At 31.6% G+C, this 24633-nt stretch overlaps 1 protein-coding gene, 1 long non-coding RNA gene and 1 pseudogene across 30 annotated transcripts; 2 read left to right on the forward strand and 1 right to left on the reverse strand.

The window, feature by feature from the left end:
- Positions 1 to 595: 595 nt before the first annotated feature.
- LOC107623444 (uncharacterized) lies at positions 596 to 24419 on the reverse strand. 28 transcript variants are annotated; one of them, XR_015905386.1, is made up of 16 exons: positions 23109 to 24419; positions 22838 to 22979; positions 22493 to 22647; positions 9312 to 9569; positions 8856 to 9117; positions 8504 to 8619; positions 8017 to 8100; positions 7640 to 7896; positions 6971 to 7028; positions 6247 to 6295; positions 5548 to 5657; positions 5394 to 5444; positions 4817 to 4886; positions 4435 to 4528; positions 2912 to 3013; positions 2557 to 2828 (listed from the first exon to the last, which is right to left on the reverse strand). It is a non-coding gene; the product is annotated as an uncharacterized LOC107623444 (long non-coding RNA). The 28 variants fall into 28 exon arrangements; XR_015905382.1 differs by having other exon boundaries at positions 6971 to 7118; XR_015905384.1 differs by having other exon boundaries at positions 4365 to 4528; positions 6971 to 7118.
- Positions 16687 to 20130, forward strand: LOC107623446 (uncharacterized). Of its 2 annotated transcripts, XM_088505939.1 has the most exons (6): positions 16687 to 16909; positions 16997 to 17144; positions 17695 to 17776; positions 18712 to 18779; positions 19058 to 19206; positions 19495 to 20130. In XM_088505939.1, exons 1-3 carry the CDS (start codon positions 16805 to 16807, stop codon positions 17742 to 17744), a joined length of 303 nt encoding a protein of 100 aa, XP_088362065.1. In that variant the 5' UTR covers positions 16687 to 16804; the 3' UTR covers positions 17745 to 17776; positions 18712 to 18779; positions 19058 to 19206; positions 19495 to 20130. The 2 variants fall into 2 exon arrangements, 1 of the variants encoding a protein (XP_088362065.1); XR_001616469.3 differs by having other exon boundaries at positions 16766 to 17144; positions 17621 to 17776.
- LOC148579152 (subtilisin-like protease SBT2.6 pseudogene) lies at positions 22971 to 24051 on the forward strand (annotated as a pseudogene).
- Positions 24420 to 24633: the final 214 nt, after the last annotated feature.

Consider the following 24633-nt stretch of genomic DNA (forward strand, 5'->3'; position numbering starts at 1 on the left):
AATACATAACAAAACATTTTTTATTATTGTGTACTCTTTATGCACTCTTTTAATTTTTTATTAATTAACCTTAACAAAACCATCAGACATCAGTTTTGATTATTGAAATATTCTTTACCGTAAAAACTAATTATTATATTTATTGCTATAACGTCACCAAAAAAAAATATTTATTGCTATAACTTACTATACTCTGATTTTTCTGAAAGCAGTTCCACCCCATTTTTGTATGGTTGCCTGATAACATGTAAGAAAGTAGAACAGAGAAAATGCAATATGTGCGATAAAATAGTTCAACGTTAATTTTATATTTTTATTTGTGAATAAATTTATTAAGACTAAATTTTTATGAATAAAAATGATTCTATAGAAGCCTAATGCATAATGGCATGACTCAATTCGGCAATTCCGTAATCCATAGAGTCCAAGTTCCGAAAAAACAATCAATCATTCTAAGATTTCTAACACTGCCGTTTTCGAAATTCAGAGCAATGTAATTAAAAAAGATGATAACGACACATTTTAATCACAAAGAAGGAGTAATAATTGTACAAACAAAATCAGCTACAAGTCTACAACCACAGTATATACATACATACATACATTAATTAATTAAAACAGAAAAAGGTAATAATATACAAACAGCACTATTCTATACCAAAAAAAAAAAAACACAAGAACAGAGCATCTTGAAAATCATCGTCATCGTGTTGTCGTCAATTTTCGGTGTTACTTATCGGAAGGGTAGCCACTCGGAACCTGCGGGATTGTGGATGTAGAGCACGATTAGGAGCAGAAAAATTGTAGTAGCTGCCTTCTCCGCCGTCTTTCTGCTTCTTGTGGCGCAGGACAACGCCCCCATTATGCTCTTGAATATTCTAATCTTGACTTGGCCCCTTCTCGACCACAACATCAATGTGTCTCTGACGGTGGCGGTGGTGGTTATTCGTTTGGCATCTGCATCTGCCATTGAAACTAAAAACAAAAGAATTAAACAGGGAAGTGAACAAATGGTAGTTGGAGAAGGTGGAATCTCAGAAAGACAAAAAGAATAAGAATGAAGAGTGAGAAGAGAGACAAGTCTTTTGTTTTGGTTGTGAATTGTGAATTGTAACGAGAGTGAAGTATGAATTCGAGTGATAGTTGTGTTATCAAGGGATCAGAGAATAACTATAGCAGTCTTATTGTTGAAGTTTCTCTGTTTTTACATGTTTCATTGTAGAGTCTTTAATTAATTTATTTTTTTTAATAGATTCTAAAAAATATATAAAAAATTACAACTTTAAGATTTTAGAAATTGAATAAGTATTTAAAATCTTATAATGCTAGACTTATATTTTTAATCAATCATCTTATACATGCACAAAAATAAATCATTAAATTGCATATTGAAATATGTATTTGATCTTTTATAAAAAAAATTATTATAAATAAATTTTATTATTTAGTTATTACAAATTTAATTATTTTGTTATGGCAGATTTAATTATTTTAAAATTTGATTATTTAATTAAAAATATACAAAATAATATAATTATTTATAAAAATTACATATTAATTTTATTATTTTTTTAATGTATAAATAACAAAAATTAAAATATATTTTATTTATTATTTTTATTAGCAGATCATGTTTTAATGAGTATTGTACTCTACTTTTTAAATTTGAATTCTCTAAATTTAATTAGTATACAGAAAAATTAATGTAGATAATATTCTTTAATATTTTAGTTTATATTAACTTATATCTTTTGAATATTTTTTTTTTCAAATGGTAACCTTTAAAACAAACATTTTAATTTTAATTAAACTAAAAAGTTAACTATTTAGATTTATGAAATTAATTATTCAAAATATTTTATTAGTATGTCTTTCATATTTTGGACATGTTTCATAGATCTATTTAATTTTTTTTCTTAATCTATGTGAAAAGGAGCTTATATCTATTAACATATAACAAAATTTTTCACACGTTTATGAATTGAGTGATTAATATTTTTTAAAAATATTAATGTTTAAACTAATTACAAAACATAAGTATATAAAATTTAGAGTTGTTACAACTAATTTATATATTTTTAATGTTTTTTTATTCAAATGAAATTTTTTTAGCATATTTTAACAAATTTTAAGAAAGAAAGAAAATAGATTAACGGTATGCACCATTAATTCAACATCCATTTCTTATATTCATAAAGAAAGGAAGAAAGAAAATTAATGGTCCAAAATGAGATATTGTCATTAATTCTTCCTCAAATTCACATAAACAGAGGTGGAAATACTTTCAAACTACGCATCCACTCACACTAGGATCATCGTCAAAGTGAAGAGAGCTGCGGAAATCTTGCCTCCTGTTCATAGGGAAGATCTTTGTGTGCTGGTATCAACCGAGAAAGAAAATATCGAGCTCCCCTATTTGAATGCAAGGATCGATCCTAGGAGCTGGAAACCTTATTTCAGTGAGCTCTTCAGACAAACGTTTTTCAATATGATTCTTTTTCCGTATTTGTTCGATGAGAAATGCAAGATACAAACTTCTTATGAGCAAATAAATTATCACAAAGCAATCACGTATAGTCATAACATTGTTGCACACATATATTGTTAAAGAAAGTCAAAGCAACAACCAAACCTTTTTAAAGAAAAGAAAGCCAAAGCACAACCAAACCTTTATGAGGGGATTGTGTATCTTTCCTAATATAATATTAATAAATCAATGAAAATATTTGCCAACTTTGAGTTGTGAGGGAGATTGTGATCATACTGTTTAGGTTTCGCTGAAGGTACAATCCCACAATTTGATCTATAATGACATCAACACCTGCAGGCTGCAGCAATACAGGCAGTGGCAACTGAGATAGATGCTTCAATTATTGCACAAATTAATTACAAAATTTAGAGAATAATATACCTTTCGCTCTTGTTTCTTCTTTTAATCGTGCAACAGAATCTTCTGTCTTATAATTGACGACAACATCGGCTCCAAGATCCTCAGATAGTCTTTCTTCTCTGCCTGAAATTCAACACCTGATTTAGACAAAACTGTTCACGCTAACTATATTGGTTGTTCTAATCTGGTCAATTCTGTCCCCTTGAAATGCAAAGCAATTGAATTTGTAAACAGACTACTGGCCGAAAGAAAAGGTATTATGTTCACTTAAAAATTTTGCATTATAGTGATAAAAGTAGCTTCGCAAAAGAAAACTCATGCATTTATAAATATGAAAAAGAGAAAGCTATTAGATCACAATTTTAGATTGAGCAACGTGTTTTCTTTTGTTATCCTTTTTCAAATTTAATTTCAAAATTACACACATGTTCAAGTTAGAACTGAGCATAGAACTTAATTAATCTACATTGGAACAATATCATTAATCAGAACAACATAGAATGCTTTACTTTCAATATACTCATTTAAAAATGCTTATTAAAGCAAATCAATAAAGGACCTTAAGAAATACCAATATTGTTGCCTATTGGAATGCACCGAATGCTTTACTTACAATGATAATTATGCAGAAATGGAATAAACCAAGCTGCTTCTATTTAAACTCACACATGCCTCTAGCCATTAACTTGTTAAGTTACAAAGCTTCTATTTTATTTGAACACTACAAAATGGACAACTAAGATCATATTTAGCCATCATCTATGTATATATCTTAATTCTTAAGAGAAATTAAACCAACTTTTCTATCATCACCATCACTGCTATTTAAAATGATGGACAATTTTAAAAACTGCTATTTAAAATGATGGACAATTTTAAAAAGTGAAACACAGAAGAATTGGAAATTGACGAAGAGAGTTTGTATGTATTCTATCAATTAGTCCTCTAAAATCAGCTTTAATCCATGTAATGATTAAAATGTTATACTATGTCAAATCATAATACAATGCTTCTGCAAATTATCCCTGGCTATGATGTCTTTGAAACTGTCATAATATAAAGCAATTCACTACTAATTACTATCTCAGTATATTTTCTCTGAACGCAAAAAATTATGTAAGAAAAATTATGCCTACAATCATGGAAGAAATTATTACTTTAATAGCAAATATATTCTAGAGCAAAAATGTTAAATTGATTATGCAAACGTTTCTTCTATATTGAAGGAAATTCTTAGCTTATGTAGTAGTATTATACCGTGTGAAGTTGAAAACCAAATCATGAGTAAATTCAGGTAATATATCTACATGACCAAATAAATAAAGAAAACTGAACATAGCCAAACAGGGTATCATATTTTAGTTATGAAGGCTAAACTTCTTAGCATAATCTAATTAAACATAATAATACAAAGACCGAGCACACTTGTATTGTATATAAGAGATGAAATTAATTAACATATATATATATATACCTAAACAAATAAATCTTTTCACAATGTAAAAATTGGTGGGGTGGCTTTTGCAGATGAGAGATGTTCTTACTTTTCAGCAATTTCAAGCAATTCAACTGCAGTTCCAACAACAATAACCAACCCTTGCCAAGCCTCAAGAGATGTCATTGGTGTTAGAACACTCCCTACAAAAATTAATTATCAGATCAACTTTGCTGTTTGGATTAAATTAAGATCATTCTCTTTCTCAACTTCAATTTCCACTATAAAAAAGATACAAACTACTTTCAATCAAAAATTATTTACTCCCATTTCCCTATAGTTGCCAACTATTTATTTTTCAGTGATCTACAGTTGAAAAGGCCAAAGGGTATCCCACTAAAACAAAAAAGCACTAATATGAACCAATGAAGAACTTCATAATTCACAAATTCATCTTTTCAAATGTTTGAAAAATTCTCTCTCCCTCTTACCTGCTAATTCTTGAAGGCACATTCATTTGTAACAAATGACCACCATTATGTCACTAAGAGATAAAAATTCCTGCAAAAATCAGAAAAAAGAAATAGACAAAGAGAAGTAGATAAACAAATACTTTTTTAAAAATATTCGAATAAAAATTTTGCGAATTAATTAAAAGAGTAAAGTAAACTACAAATTGATCTTCCAAGGAAAGTAAAATCAAAGACCAAACTTCGATTATATAATTTTCTTCTGACTTTTTATTTTCTCAAATAAAGTAAAGTAGTAAACTACAGATTGATCTTTCATCTAGATATAATTAGTATCAAACAGAGAATATAATTCTGATCCCATAGAAAAAAGGCAACAACTGACACTAACCCAATGGTAAAGAAGAATATGGTGGCAAATATTCAGTATAATATATTTTTGTTTAAAGGAAAACACATCCACATAAATGTCTCATGATTCACCACAAAAAATGCATAAAAGTTTGCAACAACGTAACATTTAGGGAGCTCCATATACAACATAAATGATGAAATGAACAAAAGAAACAGGTATTGAATAACTTCATTTGAAACTTACAATGCTTGTTGATGATATTTTTCATAGTCTCCCTCTATCTAAACAGAATACCTATATGACATTAAAAATGAATTTTAAAAAATATAAAAGCCAATGAAATTGATACGTTTTCTGAAATGAAATATGTGAACCACACCTTTAAAAGTCAACTTACCTTCTCCAGCTCATACTTAACAATGTTAACTTTTCTAGTTTCAACAACATACCATGCTAATCCATTTCAACCACCTTTGCCAATTGTAAACTGTCTAGAACTCCAGGAGTCTAGACATATATTGCAGCAATAACAAAAAGTAATGTTAATGTTAAAAACTTATTAGTTTATGCATATTCTCAAGTTTAAAACACCAAAAATAATATCTCCTTCTTTGATGAATATGATTTTAATGTATTCAATTATTTTAAAAAACTTCTACTTGTTCTCTTCTTGTTTGCTAAAAATGTAAAATTTATAAATATTTCAAAGAATGTTTTAAGCATAAAAACACTAAATAAATTTTGGAATACTCAATTGATTTTTGAAAAAGAATTGTAATGTTCAATAAAAATCATAACAATCTGCTTGGCGTATTTTTATTTTTGCTATCTATTTTATAGAATAACTTTGACCAAATTATTATAAAAATAGATAAACGAATTATAGGTCTTTGAAATTTTAATTTGCATTCACATAATGAACACCCAATTGGTTTTTCTTTTAAAAAAATACCGTAAATTTTATCAGATATATAATTAATTTTATATACCTTTTCTTAACCAAAAATCAAAATTTTATATAAAAAATTCTAAATTGATAGATATGAAATCAACAATCAGATAGCAAGAATTGAATTGGGCATAAAATTTAGCTTACTTGTTGATTAATTAGCCTATGCACTTATCAAATACATCTTTGAAGATGACTGCACCCAACAACAAAAGCGGTAAGCAACAACAAACACATTAATCATTTGGTTAAACAAAGATAAAGCCTTCTCCAAATCATCATAAAGTTCGCACAACCCTACCACGTATAAATCTAAAAAAAAGAAGCTATTAAATCAAATTTCAGATTGAATAACAGAAACATGTATGAATTTTCTTTAGTCAAACTTTTCTATAATAATTTTAGGATTACACACAGATAGAACAAAGCATGGAATGCTTATTAAAGCAAATCAATAAAAGACCTTAAGAAACACCAATATTATTGCTTATTGGAATGCTTTATGATAACTTTGCAAAAACCTATTAATAATTGATTCTTTGCAAACACCAATATGTAATTAATTCATTGCATATGTATACATGTATAAAGAGAAAAAAGAACTACTTAGTTGGAGATTTTTTTTTAATTCTTTTAAATTAAGATTCAGCTATTACATATTTACATTCATAAACTGAAATGGTGCGAGAAAATTAAAAAAGAAATACTTTAAGGTAAGTGTCTCTTGAGAGTACGGGAAGTATCACTCTGTGATTCTCGGTTTGAAGAGTAAATGTAATGCAATTATCTTTATAGGAAACATCTAATTTTAAATGGAGATAATAATGAAATCAATCTAACCCTTTTAACAAGAAGAAAACTTGAATGGTACCTCTTTAAAAATAATCTTGCCATATGCGTCCATCCTTTCGATACATCACCAATATATTCTGGATAAAAAAATGGAGGAACTTCAAAAATGCTAGATCTTTCAAGGAAATAATTTCCACGAATTGAATATGCATCTGAGTATTTGCAACCTACGGAATTGGACAATGATAAAAATGAAACTTCTAATATATCAATGTTCAAAGAATTCAAAAAGAAGCTCGCACATTGTTGATTTAAGAAAGTAATGAACTTATCACAAAAACAATATCTTCAACAAACAAAAGTTCAATGCCAAATAATGTCTTTTCTCCAATGTTCTCTCCAACAATAAGATTTTTTTTTCTTGAAATTACTGCCCTCACTCCATCCAGTAGTATATCAGGCTTCACTTTTCCTATTCTATTTATGAGAAAACAAAGTAAATTTGAAAACGAATTTACAGAAATCAAAAACCAAAAATATTAAAAACAAAAATAGAATCATACACACATAATATCCTTTCAAATCAAACCCTTCTTCTGAAAATCATTCACATATGATATCCTTTCAAGAAATGTGTTCTTGTTTTTCAAATATATGAAACTCAATTTTTCGATGAAGTTTAATAGTCAAAGAAACACTTCATAAGTTTTATTTGCGTGACTATTCTAACATTTAGAGAGTAAATTACCTCTGCAACATGGTGGACGACAGAGATCTCTGCGTTCTCTTCACCAGTATGGTCAACTTGCCGCTAGCTGCTCCTTCTTCAATAACAGGAGCAACACAACTCACAACTCATTGCTGCCACTGTTCTTCGTCTCCGCTGCATCCACAACCATCGCCACCTCTGACTTGTTGTTTTTCATCTCCACTGCTCAACGGAAACAGCTCCGGATCATCTGGCGCTATCTTTCCTTCGTTTTTTTTTGCCAATCGCTCTCCCAACTGCAACGGAAAAAGAATTCTCATACTTCATGCTACAAAATAACGAAATTTAGCTCATAATAAAATCAAGTGAAAAGACAATAGACGTTAGACATAACAAAACAGACATTAAGAACTAACCTTGGGAAATTGAGTTGTAACTTTTGCATCTTGTGGGCATACTGTGCTAAGCACCTGCTTCCCATAAAATAACTCTGCATTTGCCTAGATGTAAGTTGTAAACAAATTACAACAGAAAAATATCAGTTCTTAATTGATTTGGAATTAGCACAAATCAGATCAACTACATTTTTCTAGTGCCATTCAAGAGAAATGTATCAATACAAGGGTCATTTGATAAGATATTTCTTGGGTACTATTTAGGGACTATTGGAAGAAAAAATCATATCTTAATCTTGATAAGATAATTTACGTAAAAAAAATTCATTGATTAACAAGTTTAGGAAACAGACCAACGATAATGTATGCTTTTTAGAAGCCTTAGAGAAACAAAATTTACTTAAAATAGTGGGAATTTTAAATATTTATTATTATCCCCATTCTCTCCATTCTCTCCCATAGAAACTAAATCTAGAAAAAAAGGAGAACAATAATGCATGAGGCACACCTCATTAATTGGAAACTCCACAGTATTAGATCCTGGTCTCAATATCGTTATTTTCGAATTCACCATCTTTACTTAGCCCTCCATACTCCACCATAAGTTGTGCAGCTATAATCTATCTGAAAATAAAACAGAAAATAAAAATCAGATACACAAACACAGAAAAACTATAGTAACTAAGGAAGACAGTTCTCTGCATCATCAGCCACCGAAATGTTTTTGCTCCAAAAAACACAATTGTTCAGAATAAAAATAATTTATTAAACCAAGATGACAATCTTTAACTGGCCATACACACCAGAAACATAAAAAGATTAGTGGAAAACATTGAGCAGAGAAACTTAACAAATCTAACCGTATTTAAGCTTGAAGTCATTTGGGGTGGAGTGAGTCACTGCACGACTTGGCCTTTCCTGGGCAAAGCTGTCCGATTCAGAACGGTGGTTGGGCCATCGCTGCTGCATACTTAGTGTGCGTCAGCGTCGCGCTTCGCATCACCATCTCTGGCGCTGATTCCTCACCATCCATCAATCATGTGTATGAGTATTCTCTTTACAATTTCCAATTTCTAGTTTATTAAAAACCGAGTCATAGGCCAGATTGATGGAAACCTGAAGCTTATATCAACAAAACAAAACAAAAAAAAGAAGGAATTGAAACAAAATCATCGACAATGTGAGAAAATCTATTAACGCTGGTATAAACTTCGTTAACATTTTTCTCAAGAAGCTGCATTTCAATAATTAAAAAAAAAAACAATGTAAAAAAATAAATCAAACAATAAAAAAAGCGTGTGACGGAGAGAACAAACCATGCTTCATTTGCAGCACCTGCCAGCGAAGGAACGTCTGCGACGCCGTTCTGCGGTGGATGCAGTTCTACGCATCCAACAGCAACGATGGCCTCCATCACCGCCGTCGCCTCATTCCTCTTCCTTTCTCTATCGATCTACCCTCCTTCTTTGTGACCGCTGCGGCGTTGCCCTCGTCGCCACCCTCTTCTCCTTCTTCCGTCGTGCTTTCTCTCTTCTCGTTAAAAAAATTGTTGACATCTCAGTTTTGAAATTTGCCTATGACAAATGTGAACAAATTAAGATATATAAGAGGCTAAGAGCACAGCTGAAACAAAATAGATTTGAATTTGATTCAAATTCCCGCCCCATTGCTTTGCTCTGTGATGCAATACTCTTGTACTTTTATGATTCATTGTTTTTTTTGACACTGTCGTGCAATTAAGATAAACACTTTGTCAAACATAGAAGGTACTACTTGTCTATCAAAGGACCATTTACTACATTTTTATTATATATTAATATAATATTAATATAATATAATTAATATAACAATAATAATTAGGATTAGAGTTATTTATTTTAATTTCTTATTCTTTCTTATTATTTATTTAATTATTTTTTTATTAAATGGTTAAAATCAAATTTTATATATTTATAAAATCAAAGTTAATTAATGATATTAAAAAAGGGCTGTAGGCATGTGGAAAAAGTCTAGTAAATTAAATTCTATCTGATAAATTCTTTTTAATTGACACAATTGAATTTACTATGTTTGCTATATGACAACAGCCTGAAAATTTTCATGTCACTAATTATGGAGACAACACTTTCTAATTTTTCTTTGATAATGAGCAGGATTTAATTAGGGTGGAGAAGGAGGTTTCATGACTTCTCAAAAATTACATACTCAATATCAAAAAATGGAACAAGGAGATGTGTATTAATGCTGAAGAATTTTCTCTTGTTCCGATCTGAGTGTAACTACGGGATCTCCTAGAATATTGTAAGATAATTGCACTGTAAAGAAAAATTAGTACAGCTATTGGTGATGTGTTGGATGTGGGAGTGTTTACAATAAAATGAAGGGAATCAAGAATTGTGAAAGTGCAAGTCAACCTTGATGTCTCTCAGAAACTGACAAAATCTGTGAGAATTGCAGAGATAAATAATCAGATTATGGAGATAAATCTGAAGTATGAGCGAATAGGGTATTTCTGTTTTTATTGTGGTCATCTGGAGGTACGAGGTGAGAAGCTGCGCAACACACCAATAAAGAGAGAAGATGGAAAAATGTTGGGGAGAGTGGATGAAAACAGAACAAACAGGTAACAGAGTTAAAATGATGAATTTGATAAAGAGCTTCTTAGTTCACTGACTTCACCATTCGAGTGATGGCATCACTGACGTACATTGGTGAAATACTTCGGGAGGAAGGAACCGTAAAATTGTTCGTTGAAAGCACTCTTAAGAAAATAATAACAATATGGCGAATTCTCTGGTGTAGAAGCTCCTTTTGCTTCTACACATGTAGTATTGTGGTGGCAACATCGTTGAGTGACAAGTATCCATTTTTAAAAAACAAGAACTGCTGTGTGACAGGGTGGGCGCAGACTGCAAAGGCTACAGTGATTCTGCACTGTTCACGCACATGATAGTTAATATCGTTGATTAACAAAAATTATGAATCCTCTAATTATGCTTAATAATGGGCCTGTATGAGTTGGAATTTTGTCTGTAGTTCCTTTAGCTAAAAAATCCAAAAATGTTTGGGCTGTTTTTTTATGGTTCTTTAGATAAGTTAGTTCATCTTATGTGTGATCCAACCTCAGCCTTATGTACTACAAGTACAAGCACCCAATGGCTTTGGCTTGTCTGATAGTAAGCATTTTGTCACATTTTATCCGTATAAAAATATTTAAAATGTATACAATTATATAAATTTATATAAATATTGTCACATACATATCCAACTATATTAAAGAGAAAATAAATTCTGTAATATGATTTGTTATGATGTTTTAAAAAAACGTTTCAATGTACTTAAACAAATTATCTTGTACTTTTTCAAACTTTTGTTCTAATATTCTAATATTTATTTAAATAAAGCTCTTTACATAATTAAAGCAACAATGGTTAATTACATTTAAAAAATTTAGAAAATTATATTTAAGTATATAAATACATGATAATATTCTACCAACATAGATATATTTTTAATAAAATAGTAAATTGTAATTTTTTTCTCTATTAAAAAATAAACCCTATTCTTAGACTAAATTTTGGTGTGAAGTATGTAACATCCGTTAATAATCGTATTTAAACTTTTGATATTTAAATTTAAATGTTTGATGAAAAATTGAAAATAATTTTAAAAGTGGGTGAAATAATTTTTTGTTGATTTTAGGGTGTTTGGACTTTTGATGTAATCTATGAAATGAAAAATGTAATGGTGTTAATATAGTTGACTTAGGATGGTTTAGGGATTAAGATTATAATTTAGTCTAGGAATAGGGTTTGATTTTTTAATAAAGAAAGAAATTGCAATTTACTATTTTATTAAATGTATATCTATGTTAGTAGAATATTGTCACGTATTTATGTACTTAAGTATAATTTTTTAAATTCTTCTAATGTAGTTAACCAGTTTTTTTAATTATAGTTGTAAAAATCAAATTGAATTAGCTGGTTCAACTGAAAAACTGGTAAATTAGACCATTAATCAGTCAAATTTAAGAACTGTTTTAGGTTAAGAACCAGTCAAGTCAGTCCAATCGAATTGCTCAAAAAAAAAATTTTAAAATTAATAAAAATGTGATTTAAATTTGAGTCCTCCTTGTATTGCATGCTTCTCTAGTCATTAAACTATGTTATTTTTTATTATTTTATATGTTAATTATTAATTATATAATAAAATTACACAATAATTTTTTTTAATATTATTTTAATTTTATACTCACTTATATTTAAATTAATTATATTTTTTATTATTTATAATTATTAATGTAAATATGATTAAACATGTATAAATAAAAATATTAAATATTTTTATTAATTATAATATTTTTTTATTATATGATATTTATTAATATTATTTTTTAATACATACATATAGTATATAACAAATATAAAAAATATAAAAAATACTTTAATACAAAAATAAAATTAAAAATTATTTATTATGAAAAAATACTAAAATTTTATATACTTATTTAATAATAATTAGATTATAACTTGTTGATTATAATTTGTTGAAACTTGATTATTTTTAAAATATTAGTAAAAATATGTATTTTAAATTTTAATTTTAAGTTTTTAACTATTTTATATTTTTTATTTACATAGGACCGGTTCTACTATAACTCATTGGTTGAACTAATAAATCAATAAACTAGTAATCTCTTCGGTTCGATTCTTATAACTATATCTTTAATTATGTGAAAAACTTTATTTAACTACATATTAAAATATTAGAATAAAGTTTTGAAAAAGTACAAGACAATTTATTTAAGTACATTGAAAAGTATTTTTAATACGTCATAACAATTATATTACAGAATTTATATAAATGTTACAGAATTTATGTTTTTTTTTTAAATGATTGGATATGTATAGGATAATATTTATAGAAATTTATATAATTGTGTGCATTTTAAATATTTCTATACGGACCAGATGTGACAAAATGCTTATTCCTAGACAAGCTGAAGTCATTGGATGTTTGTAGTATATAAGGTTGAGGTTGGATCACAAACTAATTTATCTAAAGAACCATCAAAAAACATCCCAAATATTTTTGGATTTTTTAGCTAAAGGAACTACAGACAAAAAATTTCAACTCATACAGGCCCATTATTAGACATGATTAGGGGATCTATAATTTTTGTTAATCAACAACATTAATTCTTCAGAAGGAGGTTTGTGAAGTTGTTAAGGTCTTTTTTCGGGAAGGGGTCCTACCAAGTAGCATTGGAGATACTATTATAGTCTTGGTCCCTAAGACCAATTTTCCAGAATCTCTTAATCAGCTTCGACCAATCAGCTGTTGCAACTTCATATATAAGATCATTTCTAAAGTGTTGGTTATTAGGCTTAGAAGAGTTATTGATGCGATTGTTTCACCTATCCAGAGTGCATTTGTGGGGGGACGTCTCATTCAGGATAACATGGTGATAGTGCAGGAAATGTTTCCACTACAAGAATTTGACAAATTAGCGACGAATTTTTGCGAGAAATATGTTTTGTCACTAATCTGTCACTAACTTGCGAGGAATTAGTAACCCACTAACGACAAAATTAATGAGCGGTCACAAAATACCTGAACTTGAGAAAAGCGACTGATTAGCGAGAGATTTACGAGTAAGTTTGTTTCTCGCAGATTGACTTTTGTGGCTAAAAAAAGAGCGGGAAAAATTCCCTCACTAATTTGTCACAAATTAATTAGCGAGTGACAATGTTCTAGCAAATCAGTCACTTAGGGGTTCAATCGAATAAAAGTAAAGTAACGAGTGAAATTATTGTCACTATTCCGTCGCAAGTGTTTGATATACAATTAGCGAGAAACAATTCACACACTAGTTCGTCGCTAAATAAACTCGCTAATTTGTCGCATAATATTGTAAAATTCAAATTAGGTTAGCGATGGAAAAATACTCGTCGCTAACTCGTCGCAATGGATAAATCATTCAGCTAGGAAAGTGTTCCTTGCTAATTTGTCGCTAAAGTGGAAATATGGATATTGAGCGCCTAGGACCTAAGTAGCGAGAAATTTGCGACCGTTTAACAACTGACCCACTTCGTTCGCTGATTTTAAGTCGCTGATTAGCGGGCGAAATACAGTTGTCGCTAAGTTGTCGCAATTTAAATTTAGCGAGCGACTTGACAACTGCAATCTTGTCGCAAAGCAAAAGCTATATCCTACCTATTTTGTAGCAAATTACTCACTAATCTCGTTGGAAATCTGTCGCAGAGTTATAGCAAATACAGAGCTGATCGTGAAAATTTTAGAAGTAACTGATCGCAATTGAGTCACTAATCAAAGCTTATTTAGTGAAAAATTAGTGACTGATTAACAACTGATAAACTTTCTTTGCTTATTTAATGTTGCTACTAATTTGTAAGAAAAAACGTTAGTCCTTATTTCGTTATTCACAAAATATACTAAAAAATATATAATAGATAAGATAATTAAATATTATATATGAGAATTTCTTGTCTAAATTTTATTAATAATTATTCAAATTTTATTATTAATTAAAATTATTTAATAAATATTAAACCAAAATGGGCCAAATACGTTGCTAATTTAATTATTAATTAGAATCATTTAATAATTGTCCAAATTTTATTATTAATTAGAATTATTATGTGCTCAAAAAGTTAGAGATGGCGTTCGAACAGGAGACATTAAGAAAGTAACATTCCACTCTAGCCACTCTACCAACATGCTCCTTGCTATTTTTTGTGATAAATTATTATTATATAAGAAACCCCTGAACGAATTTTTATTTTTATTTTTATCTTTTTAAACATGAATTGACATAGATACCAAATTTAAGATCAAATAAGTAACAACACATGATATATGAACATAGATTGATATACTTATTGTGTTATTTTTTTCTGTTGTTCATTTAAATTGAAAAAGTATTTTGTACTATTGACTAATTTATTTTCTCTTTTTGCGTCATAAATTATTATATCTAAGAATTGATACTTGATTATTATTAATATATTTGTGAAAACATGCATTTTAAGTTTTAACTTCTAATTTTAATTTTATTTTTATAATTTTATATTTTTATTTAATTATGACCGAATCAATCGGTAAATCAACGACTCACTAGTTAAACCAATAACCTAGTGATTCTGTCATATAACTGGATTAATTACCGGTTCGATTCTGATAACTATGTACATATGTATAAGAATAAATTCAGGAATATATATAATAATATAATGACTATATTTACATTTATGATTAAATTTAATAAATAATAGACCCAAACTTAATTTATACATGTAATCAAACTTCATAAATAACATAATTAATCTATATTCAAATTTATAATCATAATACATTTAAAAGTGTACACATATTATGGTGGCTATTTTTGGTACTCCTGAAAAGTTTGATTATAATATTTTAAAATATTTTATTATTCTACTCTAAGAGGTTTTTTAACGTGAAATGTTTACTTCTTTTAGTAGTTGATATTTTTGTCACAAAAAAAAAATTAGAAAGCATATTTGTTGTTCTTAAAGTTTGTTAAAAATTTTAAAAATTGTCCTAAACTTTATTTTATTTCAATTTTGTCTAAACAAATTTTCAATTTGTATCAAATGTATCCCTGAGATCTAATTTTCGAGCCACTTATTTGACTGCTTATGCTTCGACCCAGTGAAAACCAATTTGACCCATATAGTTTTCAATAAAAAAAAACTGGTGACCCAGTTGGTTTATATGATCCGAACCGGGTCTTGCTTGATTTTAAAATGTTAAGATTAAACTAAAAAGTCATAAAATATTTTAAAGTGGTCGTCCATTCATTATATATATTTACTATTTTTTTGGTTTTTCATGATATTTCTTAACTTGACAAGTTAAGAATTAATCTATTATGAATCGGAGTTTTATTTAACAGTTTGTCATTAGCCAACGAATTATTACATACACAAGATGAGATTCAAATGCCAAATACTTGTACCAACGTAAGTTGGCACAGATGAATGAGGGTTTGTGTTCCTTAACCATCTCTCCCGGTTCGATACTCACTGGAGGATGGGAATGGAACTTGCTTGCTTGGGAGGGTCGTTCACTTTGCCTCTGCAGTACCCGATGGATTAGTCATTGGACTTCCGGCCTGATGGATACCTTGGTGTAAACAAAAAAAATGTCGAATACTTGTTTACTATTTATTTATATGATATATATATTGCTCTCTAAATTATATTTTAAATAAATTTTATTATATACAAAAGTATCCAATAATATATATTTAAATTGAATTAATTTATGAGATTTTGATTATAAAAATATAAATTATAAAATATAGAAATATTTTTAAATTATAAAAAGAATACAAATTATTTTAATTTATTTATTTTGATACAAAATCATTAATATTTACATAAATATTTTTGTATTTATTAACAAATTTTATCTATCTTATAAAAGATTTTTTAAAATTTAAATCTTTTTCAAAAAAATAAAAATAAAAATTTAAAAACAAAAGAAAATAAATTAATAACACAAAACACAAAACAAATTATATTAATTTCAAAAAAATGTTTAATTCTAAAAATTAAAAAACCCGAATAAGCGCCAGCACCCGCGCCCTTCCTTTTCAGGTACTTCAAATTAAAAATTGCATATAATCTCCTTTTATCTTTTAACATTACCCTAAATTCATCTGCAGCCACTCTCATTCTTCTTTTCTCCCACATTTGAACCCTAGCAGAGAGCATACTACCCTAGCCAGTAGCCACCGACGGTTAAAAGCTCCTCATTGACCATGGCGGTTCATGGTAGCGGCCAACAGTCCCTTACTCATGGCGGCAACCAGCAACCCCAAGCCTGCTCCCACACCACCATTTTCGATTTTTGCCCGGCTATCACTGTTCGTTACTTCCATTGTCAGACGTCTTCTCCGCCATCGTTAGTGATCTTTTCTACCATCCTCAGTCCTTTTCTCCATGGTTTGCAGGAAAGAAGCTCTCTCTTATTGACTCCGCCACTGTCAGCGGCAGCGCTCATTGTCACTCCGACGAACCCCGCAATAGCTCTTAGGCTCTACACCACCATTTTCCACCGACTCCTCCGTGAGGTCGTTATTGCCGCCAACATTGCTTTCGGTAAATAAACCATAGATCTAACAGAAACTGTGGTTCCCAAAGTTTCTACAAATTCAAGAAATTTTGATCAGTTTTATCGTTTATTTATTATTTTTGGCGTCAAAGCTCATTCCCACTTCTTTTAAGTTGTTGCATTGTGGAAATTCAGATGTCATTTTTGAGTTTGGGTTTCTGTCTGTGAAAATTTCTTGGGGTTAAAGTGATTGACAATGTTTAATATCAATTTTTATTGGATTTACCTTATGTTTAATAGTCCAAGGATTAATTAATAAATATCTGTATTTATGATCTTTGTATTTTAACTTTTCAGGATGTATATAAGAAATTTGCTTATGTTGATGATTTTGCAATGAGTAAACAGATGATTATTTCTGAGAAATTATTTATTTATTTGATTACTAAGTTTGTGCTAAATAAGGTTTATTGAAACTTCAACAACCTGGATAAGATTTTTTTTTTTAAATCAATGATTTTAGGAGTTCGATTGAAGATTGAAAGGGTAAAGTAGTAAGAGCTGAGCATTTACAAATTTTGATGTTTGGTGAAACAGAACCTACAGTTCAAGAACCTTCTCTCATCATGGTCCCGCACGACCATTAATTGAAGCTCAAACACAACTGAAGCACAAGAAGGTAAATTGAAACTAGACCCCCTATTATAACTCATCAATATTATTAGATCAAAGCTTATAGTAGCAATTGCAGCTATGCATCTTATGCTTATTTTGATTGCATAAGAATTAGAAACCAAGTGTGAAGAATTTATTGTTCATTCGTCAGAAATTATAATGTATGTAGTTTAGAAACAATAAGATTATAGCTTTGGCTTTTATACTATAAATACAGTTTGTAAATTGGCTATTAAAAGATTGGAGGCATTGGAGGATGCCATTGAAAGCATTGAAATTATCTTGACAACTTATTTAGGGAATTGGTAAAAAATAAAAACCAGAGTGTCTCTTTTAAACATTATGACTCAATAAAGCCTACTTACTCATTCTTATCTCGCTAAATCCTACAAAAACATTCAAAATTTAAGAGATATGGAATGATCAGCTTTTTTTAATCATGTGAATTTGTGGACGGTTTGATATATATATATATATATATATATATAAGGCAAATTCTGGGTGAGTCATTGAGCAATATGATTGTCAGGGACCTCAAAAACCTCGAGAGTAAATTAGAGAAAGGAATTAGCAAGATTTGTTCCAAAAAGGTATTTGAATTCTAGTTAGGATACATGACTTTTGAGATAATTTATTGCTAAATATCTAAAGAACTTAACATTAAAAAAGAGGAAAATTTCGTCTGTCTTACTGTCTACATTTAATTTAGGACAATACTTAGAGCAATACTTATTAAGGTTACGTAGAATTGATAAGATCTAAGGTATGAAGTGGCATATGAAATGAAATGACACATTATAGCTTTATGGATGCATGCTTATTTTTTCTTCAATTTTTACATGCCATTTTGTCTTGAATTGTTCATTGTTCTTCTGTGTTTTAATTCTTTATAATACTGTAATTCTTTGTGATAACTTACTACCCTCCAAAATTTTCTAGGAATCTGTGAAGAAAAAGCATCCACAGCTTCATTATGAATCAAATATATATGCTTCTTCAAGAAGGGAGTAAGTATATATACGTCTATTTCTTTTCAGAATTGTCTGTGCTAAAAGTCTTAGGTACTACCTAATAGAAAAATTTCACTTGAAAAATGGTTTCTGCTTTCTCAAGTTTGAAAATTTTAAATGATTGTTGTCCAGAATCTTCTAGTCTTAATGCAATCAAAACTATGAATTTTGAAATCATGTATTTATAGTAAAATCAAATAATTAAGACTCCAAGTTTCTCATAAAACAATCATGATGTTTTCTTTTGAGTAATCCAATTTGGTTCCTTATTGAAGTTGGGATTCTCCACCTAAAGTGGTTTGGAGTTGAAGGAGACTACAACATTATGGCTATTGACCTTTTTGGACCAAGCTTGGAAGATTTATTCAATTATTACAACAGGAAGTTTACACTGAAGACAGTGTTAATGCTTGCTGATCAATTAGTAAGTCTACATGTCAACTATTATAATCAAACAAGAATCACATGATGTTGTGTAGTGTAGTGCAGTGCCTTTGATTTTGACTGTTGTTGGATTCTTTATAATTATGAAAATTCTTTTCTTTTCTTTTTTGTTGAATTTCTTGTTACTTTTTTGGTGATCATCTTCTATAAATCCATTTATGGAATTTTTCATCATGGGTTAGTTTGGCTTATAGTTCTATGACCTCATGTATGGACACAAAATTTTCCATTTTTCTATTGATTCATATTACTTTTCCGTAATCTGCAGAACTGATGAGGTAATCAACACTCAATTGATGGTTTCTCGGTAAATTCTCCAAAAATGGGTCAAGCATTTTTCTCCATATTTCAGCTGGAAACAAAGAGGTTGTTATGGCTTATTGGCATTACATTTGCAGTATGTAAATTAAATTATTAGTTTTATTATAGAATTGTAATTTTTTTAATTATAATTATAGCATGTAAAGAATTTATGTAAATCAATAAAAAAAGTCAATTATTTTTATACTTTCGTACTTTCTCCCTTCAAAAGCGTGGCTATGTCTCCTATTGGCACGCTTTCGAAGTGTAGCTAACACTAACTCAATTGGCACATTTCTAAAAAAGCGTGGTGAAAAGATATCGCTATACTTTTTGCATATTTGGAGTGCTTTAAAAGCATAGCAAAACCTAGTTTTTCTTGTAGTGCGAGATACTTATCGATTTGTTACTAGTTTAAAAGGAATTTGCGATGACATTTTGCGATACTATTACAACTAATTGACTACAGATTATTTCCTAGCAAATTAGCGATTATTTCATAACTCTATTTTCTCATTTCGAATAGCTTTGGTTTAACGACAAAATTCCTACAAATTTGATTAAGGATTTTTAAAGATTAGCTATAGATTTGCTACAAAATGTGACAGATTTGCGATCATATTAGCGGACAACTTGCGACGAGTTAGGTTCGGAAAAATTCCTCTCGAATTAGCGTCAACTAATCATTTTATTTTGTCTATGAAGTTAGCTTGCATTTAGCGATGAGTCTGCTGCAGTAGATTTTGTCGCTAATTAGCGACTACTGTTTAGTCTATTTCTTCTATGGAATTAGCTTTTACTTTAGTGATAGATTTGCGACTATCTATTCGGTAGCAAAAAAACTTTCCGATAAATTAGCGACTGTTGTGTTTGCCTCACTGATTTGCGACTTGTAATCAGCGAGGAAAGCATTAGTAGCTAAGCGGTAGCTAATCCGTCACAAATTATATTTTTCGTCGAATTAGCGATGATTTTACGACTCTTTTTGTGGTAGCTAATCGGCCATATTCTTGTAGTGTTCATGCTTTAAATACAAAAGGGCAGTTTGCTTCCAGGAATTTAGCTGTTAAGATTGATATGAATAAAGCCTATGACAGGGTTGAATGGTCGTTCCTAGAAGCAACTCTGAATGCTTTTGGGTTTAATCCGCACTGGGTCAGGTTGATTATGATGTGTGTCTCGCAGGTTTCTTATAAAATTAAGATCAATGGTGTTTTGTCGACGAGGTTTATGCCGCAGAGGGGACTAAGGCAGGGAGACCCCCTTTCGCCATACCTGTTTATCATAGCAGCTGAAGTTTTTACTATTCTCATGGACAAGGCCAAAGAAGAGGGTAGAATCTCTGGTGTCAAAATTGCTCCCACTGCTCCAGTCATTTCTCATCTCCTCTTTGCGGATGATTGCATTATCTTCTCGAAAGCTAGTGAGGAGGAAGTTTATCAGCTCATTACTATTTTAAATATGTATACAGAAGCCTCGGGGCAGCGAATAAATGTTGACAAGTCTGGTATCACGTTTGGCAACCAGGTTCCGATCAGAAATAGAGTAGAAATAGAAGAGATCTTAGGGTTGCCGGCTTGGGATCAACCAGGCAAGTACCTGGGTCTTCCAGCCCAGTGGGGCAGATCTAAGAATAAAGCTCTTAGGTGGATTGAGGAGCGAGTGACTGATAAGCTTTGCGGTTGGAGAGAAAAACTGCTTTCTCAGTCTGGGAGGGAGGTTCTCATCAAATCGGTTATTCAAGCGATACCTGCCTATGCTATGAATGTCGTCCTCTTTCCTAAAGGTTTTTGTCATCGCCTTTGTCAAAAAGTGGCTAAATTTTGGTGGGCCTCTACTGGTAAGGATAGGGGTATCCATTGGAGAAGTTGGGATAAAATTTGTGCTAGCAAAAGGGATGGAGGAATTGGTTTTAAAGATTTTTATAGTCAAAATTTAGCACACTTGGCAAAACAAGCATGGAGAGTTTTCGAATGCCCTAATGCGGTATGGGTTCAGGTGCTTAAGGCTGTTTATTTCCCAAATGAGGATTTTAAAGTAACTAAGGCGGGAAGGGGAGCATCTTGGATCTGGAAAAGTATTGTGCATGGTAAGGATTTCCTTTTGAGAAATGGGAGATGGTTGGTTGGAAATGGAGAAAGAGTGCGAATTTTAGATGACAATTGGATATTGAACATGACGAACAGTCCTGTTGTTATGAATGATGATGTCACATTTGTAAAGGAGCTGATTAGTGAAGGACAGGGGTGGAATATGAGTGAGTTAAGGAAACATTTTGATGGAGATACTGTTGGGAAGATCATTAGAACTCCGGTGAGTGTTATTGGCAGAGAAGACAAGCTTAGTTGGCCTTTTAAACCAGATGGCAAGTATACTATCAAAACAGGTTACCATGCTGCCAGGAAAGAACAGTATCTTGCTAATAGCATTAGCCCATCAACCAGTGATGACTTTAAGGATTTATGGAGAGACATTTGGAAATTAAAAGTGCCTCAAAAGATCAGAACCTTTCTATGGCGGGCCTCGCATAACATTTTGCCAGTGTTCCAAAATCTTTATAATAAGAAAATCTCTAACACTCCTACCTGTCCTATTTGTTTGCAAGAACCAGAGTCCACTGAGCATGCGCTTCTACTCTGCCCTTGGACAAGGGCTGCGTGGTTCGGAGCTCAAATCCAGTGCTGTCCTACGGCCTATACTGTATCATCTTTTGGGAAATGGATAATGGATCTTTTTAAAAGTATGAAGATTGGCACAGGAACTGATTATGAGCTGTGTAGCAGCAGAGTTGGTTTTTTGGTATGGGAGGTTTGGAAAGCACGAAATCAGGCAGTGCATCACAGGTCTAAACCTAGTCCTTTACTAGTAATTCAAAATGCTAAACAAATGGAAATTGATTTTGCAAATGTTGTAGAAGAACCAGCTATAAGTTCTAATCATGATAGAAGGACAGATAGAAGGGTCACCTGGAGACCGCCTCCGCCAGGATGGATTAAGTGTAATGTGGATGCAGCTTTTCGCGAAGTGTACTCTGGAGGAGCAACAGCGGCAGTATTCAGAGATCATGCTGGAAGCCTTCTCACAGCTTCAAATCATAGAATTGCAGCTTCCTCACCTCTAGCTGCGGAAGCATTTGCGGTTAGGGAAGCATTAATAATGGCTAAAAACTTTCAACTGGATAGAATTATTTTTGAATCTGACAGTTTGATACTCATACAAGCTTTAAAATCAAAAGCATCAATTGCAGAAATTCAAGTTATTTTGGATGACATTTTGGAATTAGTGCGAAGTATCACAAATTGTGGGTTTACCTGGGTGCCTAGAGAAGGGAATGGCTTAGCACATGAAGTAGCTAGGCTTACTGCTGACGGTTCTCTTCAACAGAATTGGCTCAGGTGCAAGCCACAAATCATCATCAACATTTTGGCAAAAGAGCACTATATGTCTCTGCAACTGGCAAACAGATCATGAGTATGATGACCTTTTTGTTCTTTTTTGGCTGTGTATAAATTAAATCAGGCAGGGAATTATTTAGATTGCAGATTGAAAGTTTGGAGGCATTATGGATATGCATTTTGGTACCTTGGGTGCTGCAAATGATGTGCTGCTAGGTTCTTCAGTGATGAAGTCCATCCCCATAGATTGCCAGAGACCAGAACTTCTAAACAAGAGACTGATAGAGGGCAAAGTTCTTCTCTGTGGATACTCTTTCAACTTCATTTCTGGTTCAGCATCAATAAAGAAAGTCTCAGAAACAGCAAAGGCCCTGGCGCAGTTGGATTTGTTCTTTGTGTTGAAAACGTTTTCCCTAGAAACATGATTTGACCCAGTTCCTGTTGGTCTTCCTGGGATTGTTATCGTAGATGTCAGAAACTCGAAGGAACTTGTTGATCATCATAATATTTCTACACCAAGAGATTGGACCGGACGAGTCCAGAGTTTCACAGGAAAAGGTAAAATTGGAGATGGTTTGAGGGTCAAATGTAAAGGGCTTCAGCTTCCAAGAGGCAGATCTCCTCAAACCAGATATATTAGCTCCTGGTTCGTTGATTTGGGCTGCTTGGAGTCCAAATGGTATTGATAGGCCAAATTATGTTGGTGAGGGATTTGCCATGATATTTGGAACTAGTTTGTCTGCGCCGCATATAGCTGGCATTGCTGCTCTCATAAAGCAGAAGCATCCACATTAGAGCCCTGCTGCCATTAAATCAGCCTTGATGACGACAACATTGACATTAGATAGAGCAGGGAATCCTCTTCTAGCTCAACAACCTTCTGAAGCAGGAACTACAAAGCTTGTCAAGCTACTCCGTTTGTTTATGGAAGTGGACATGTTGATCCAAGACCTGCATTGGACCCTGGGCTGATCTTTGATGCAGGATATGAGGTTTATCTAGGCTTTTTGTGCACAACACCAGGCATTCATGTTCATCAGATAAGAATCTACACTCACACACCCTTGTTTCTCTCCCTCTTGCTTACCATGCCTTCTGCTAGTCCGGAGGGTGTTTTGAGGAGATGTTGATGCGGCTGCTAAGGGATGTGCCAGGGAGGCTGGATGCGAAAACCACAGACAGGGAACCGGCTAAGAGGGGAGAGTAGTCATGAACAACTAGATGCATGCATTCAGTTTCATCAAACAAGAATATTGGCTTATGCTCCTTGGGGCCATGTTTCAGCTGACGCTTGGATCGGGTAGATGACTGAGGGTTAGGTGACTGGAGTATTGCTCAGATCTAGTCTGTTGAGGATTCTTCCGGTGGTCTCTTTCCCTCATTCTGGAAGAAGTTGTCAATGGAAGCTTGCTGCAATGGCGGATCTCTGCTCTGGGGTAACATGCCTTGGCTGTGGCCATTGAGTTTGGTAATGAGTTTGAAACTTCAGCTGCAGAGTGGGGAAGGAGACCTCTTCCAACGCTGGGTCGGGTATAGGTCTGTGGATCTGTCTTGGGAATCTGGTTTGTTTTGGTTTGGGCCTGCATGTTGGCCTGGACCTTGCCCAAAAAAAAAAAAAAAAAAAAAAAAAAACAGTGTAGATATCACTGTGGTCTCTGTACTCACCCTGTCACACAGCAGTTCTTGTCTTTTAAAAATGGATACTTGTCATT

The sequence above is a fragment of the Arachis ipaensis genome, chromosome B10, assembly GCF_059453495.1.
Source record: "Arachis ipaensis isolate K30076 ecotype BB chromosome B10, ASM5945349v1, whole genome shotgun sequence".
In the NCBI taxonomy this organism is placed as follows: Eukaryota; Viridiplantae; Streptophyta; class Magnoliopsida; order Fabales; family Fabaceae; genus Arachis; species Arachis ipaensis.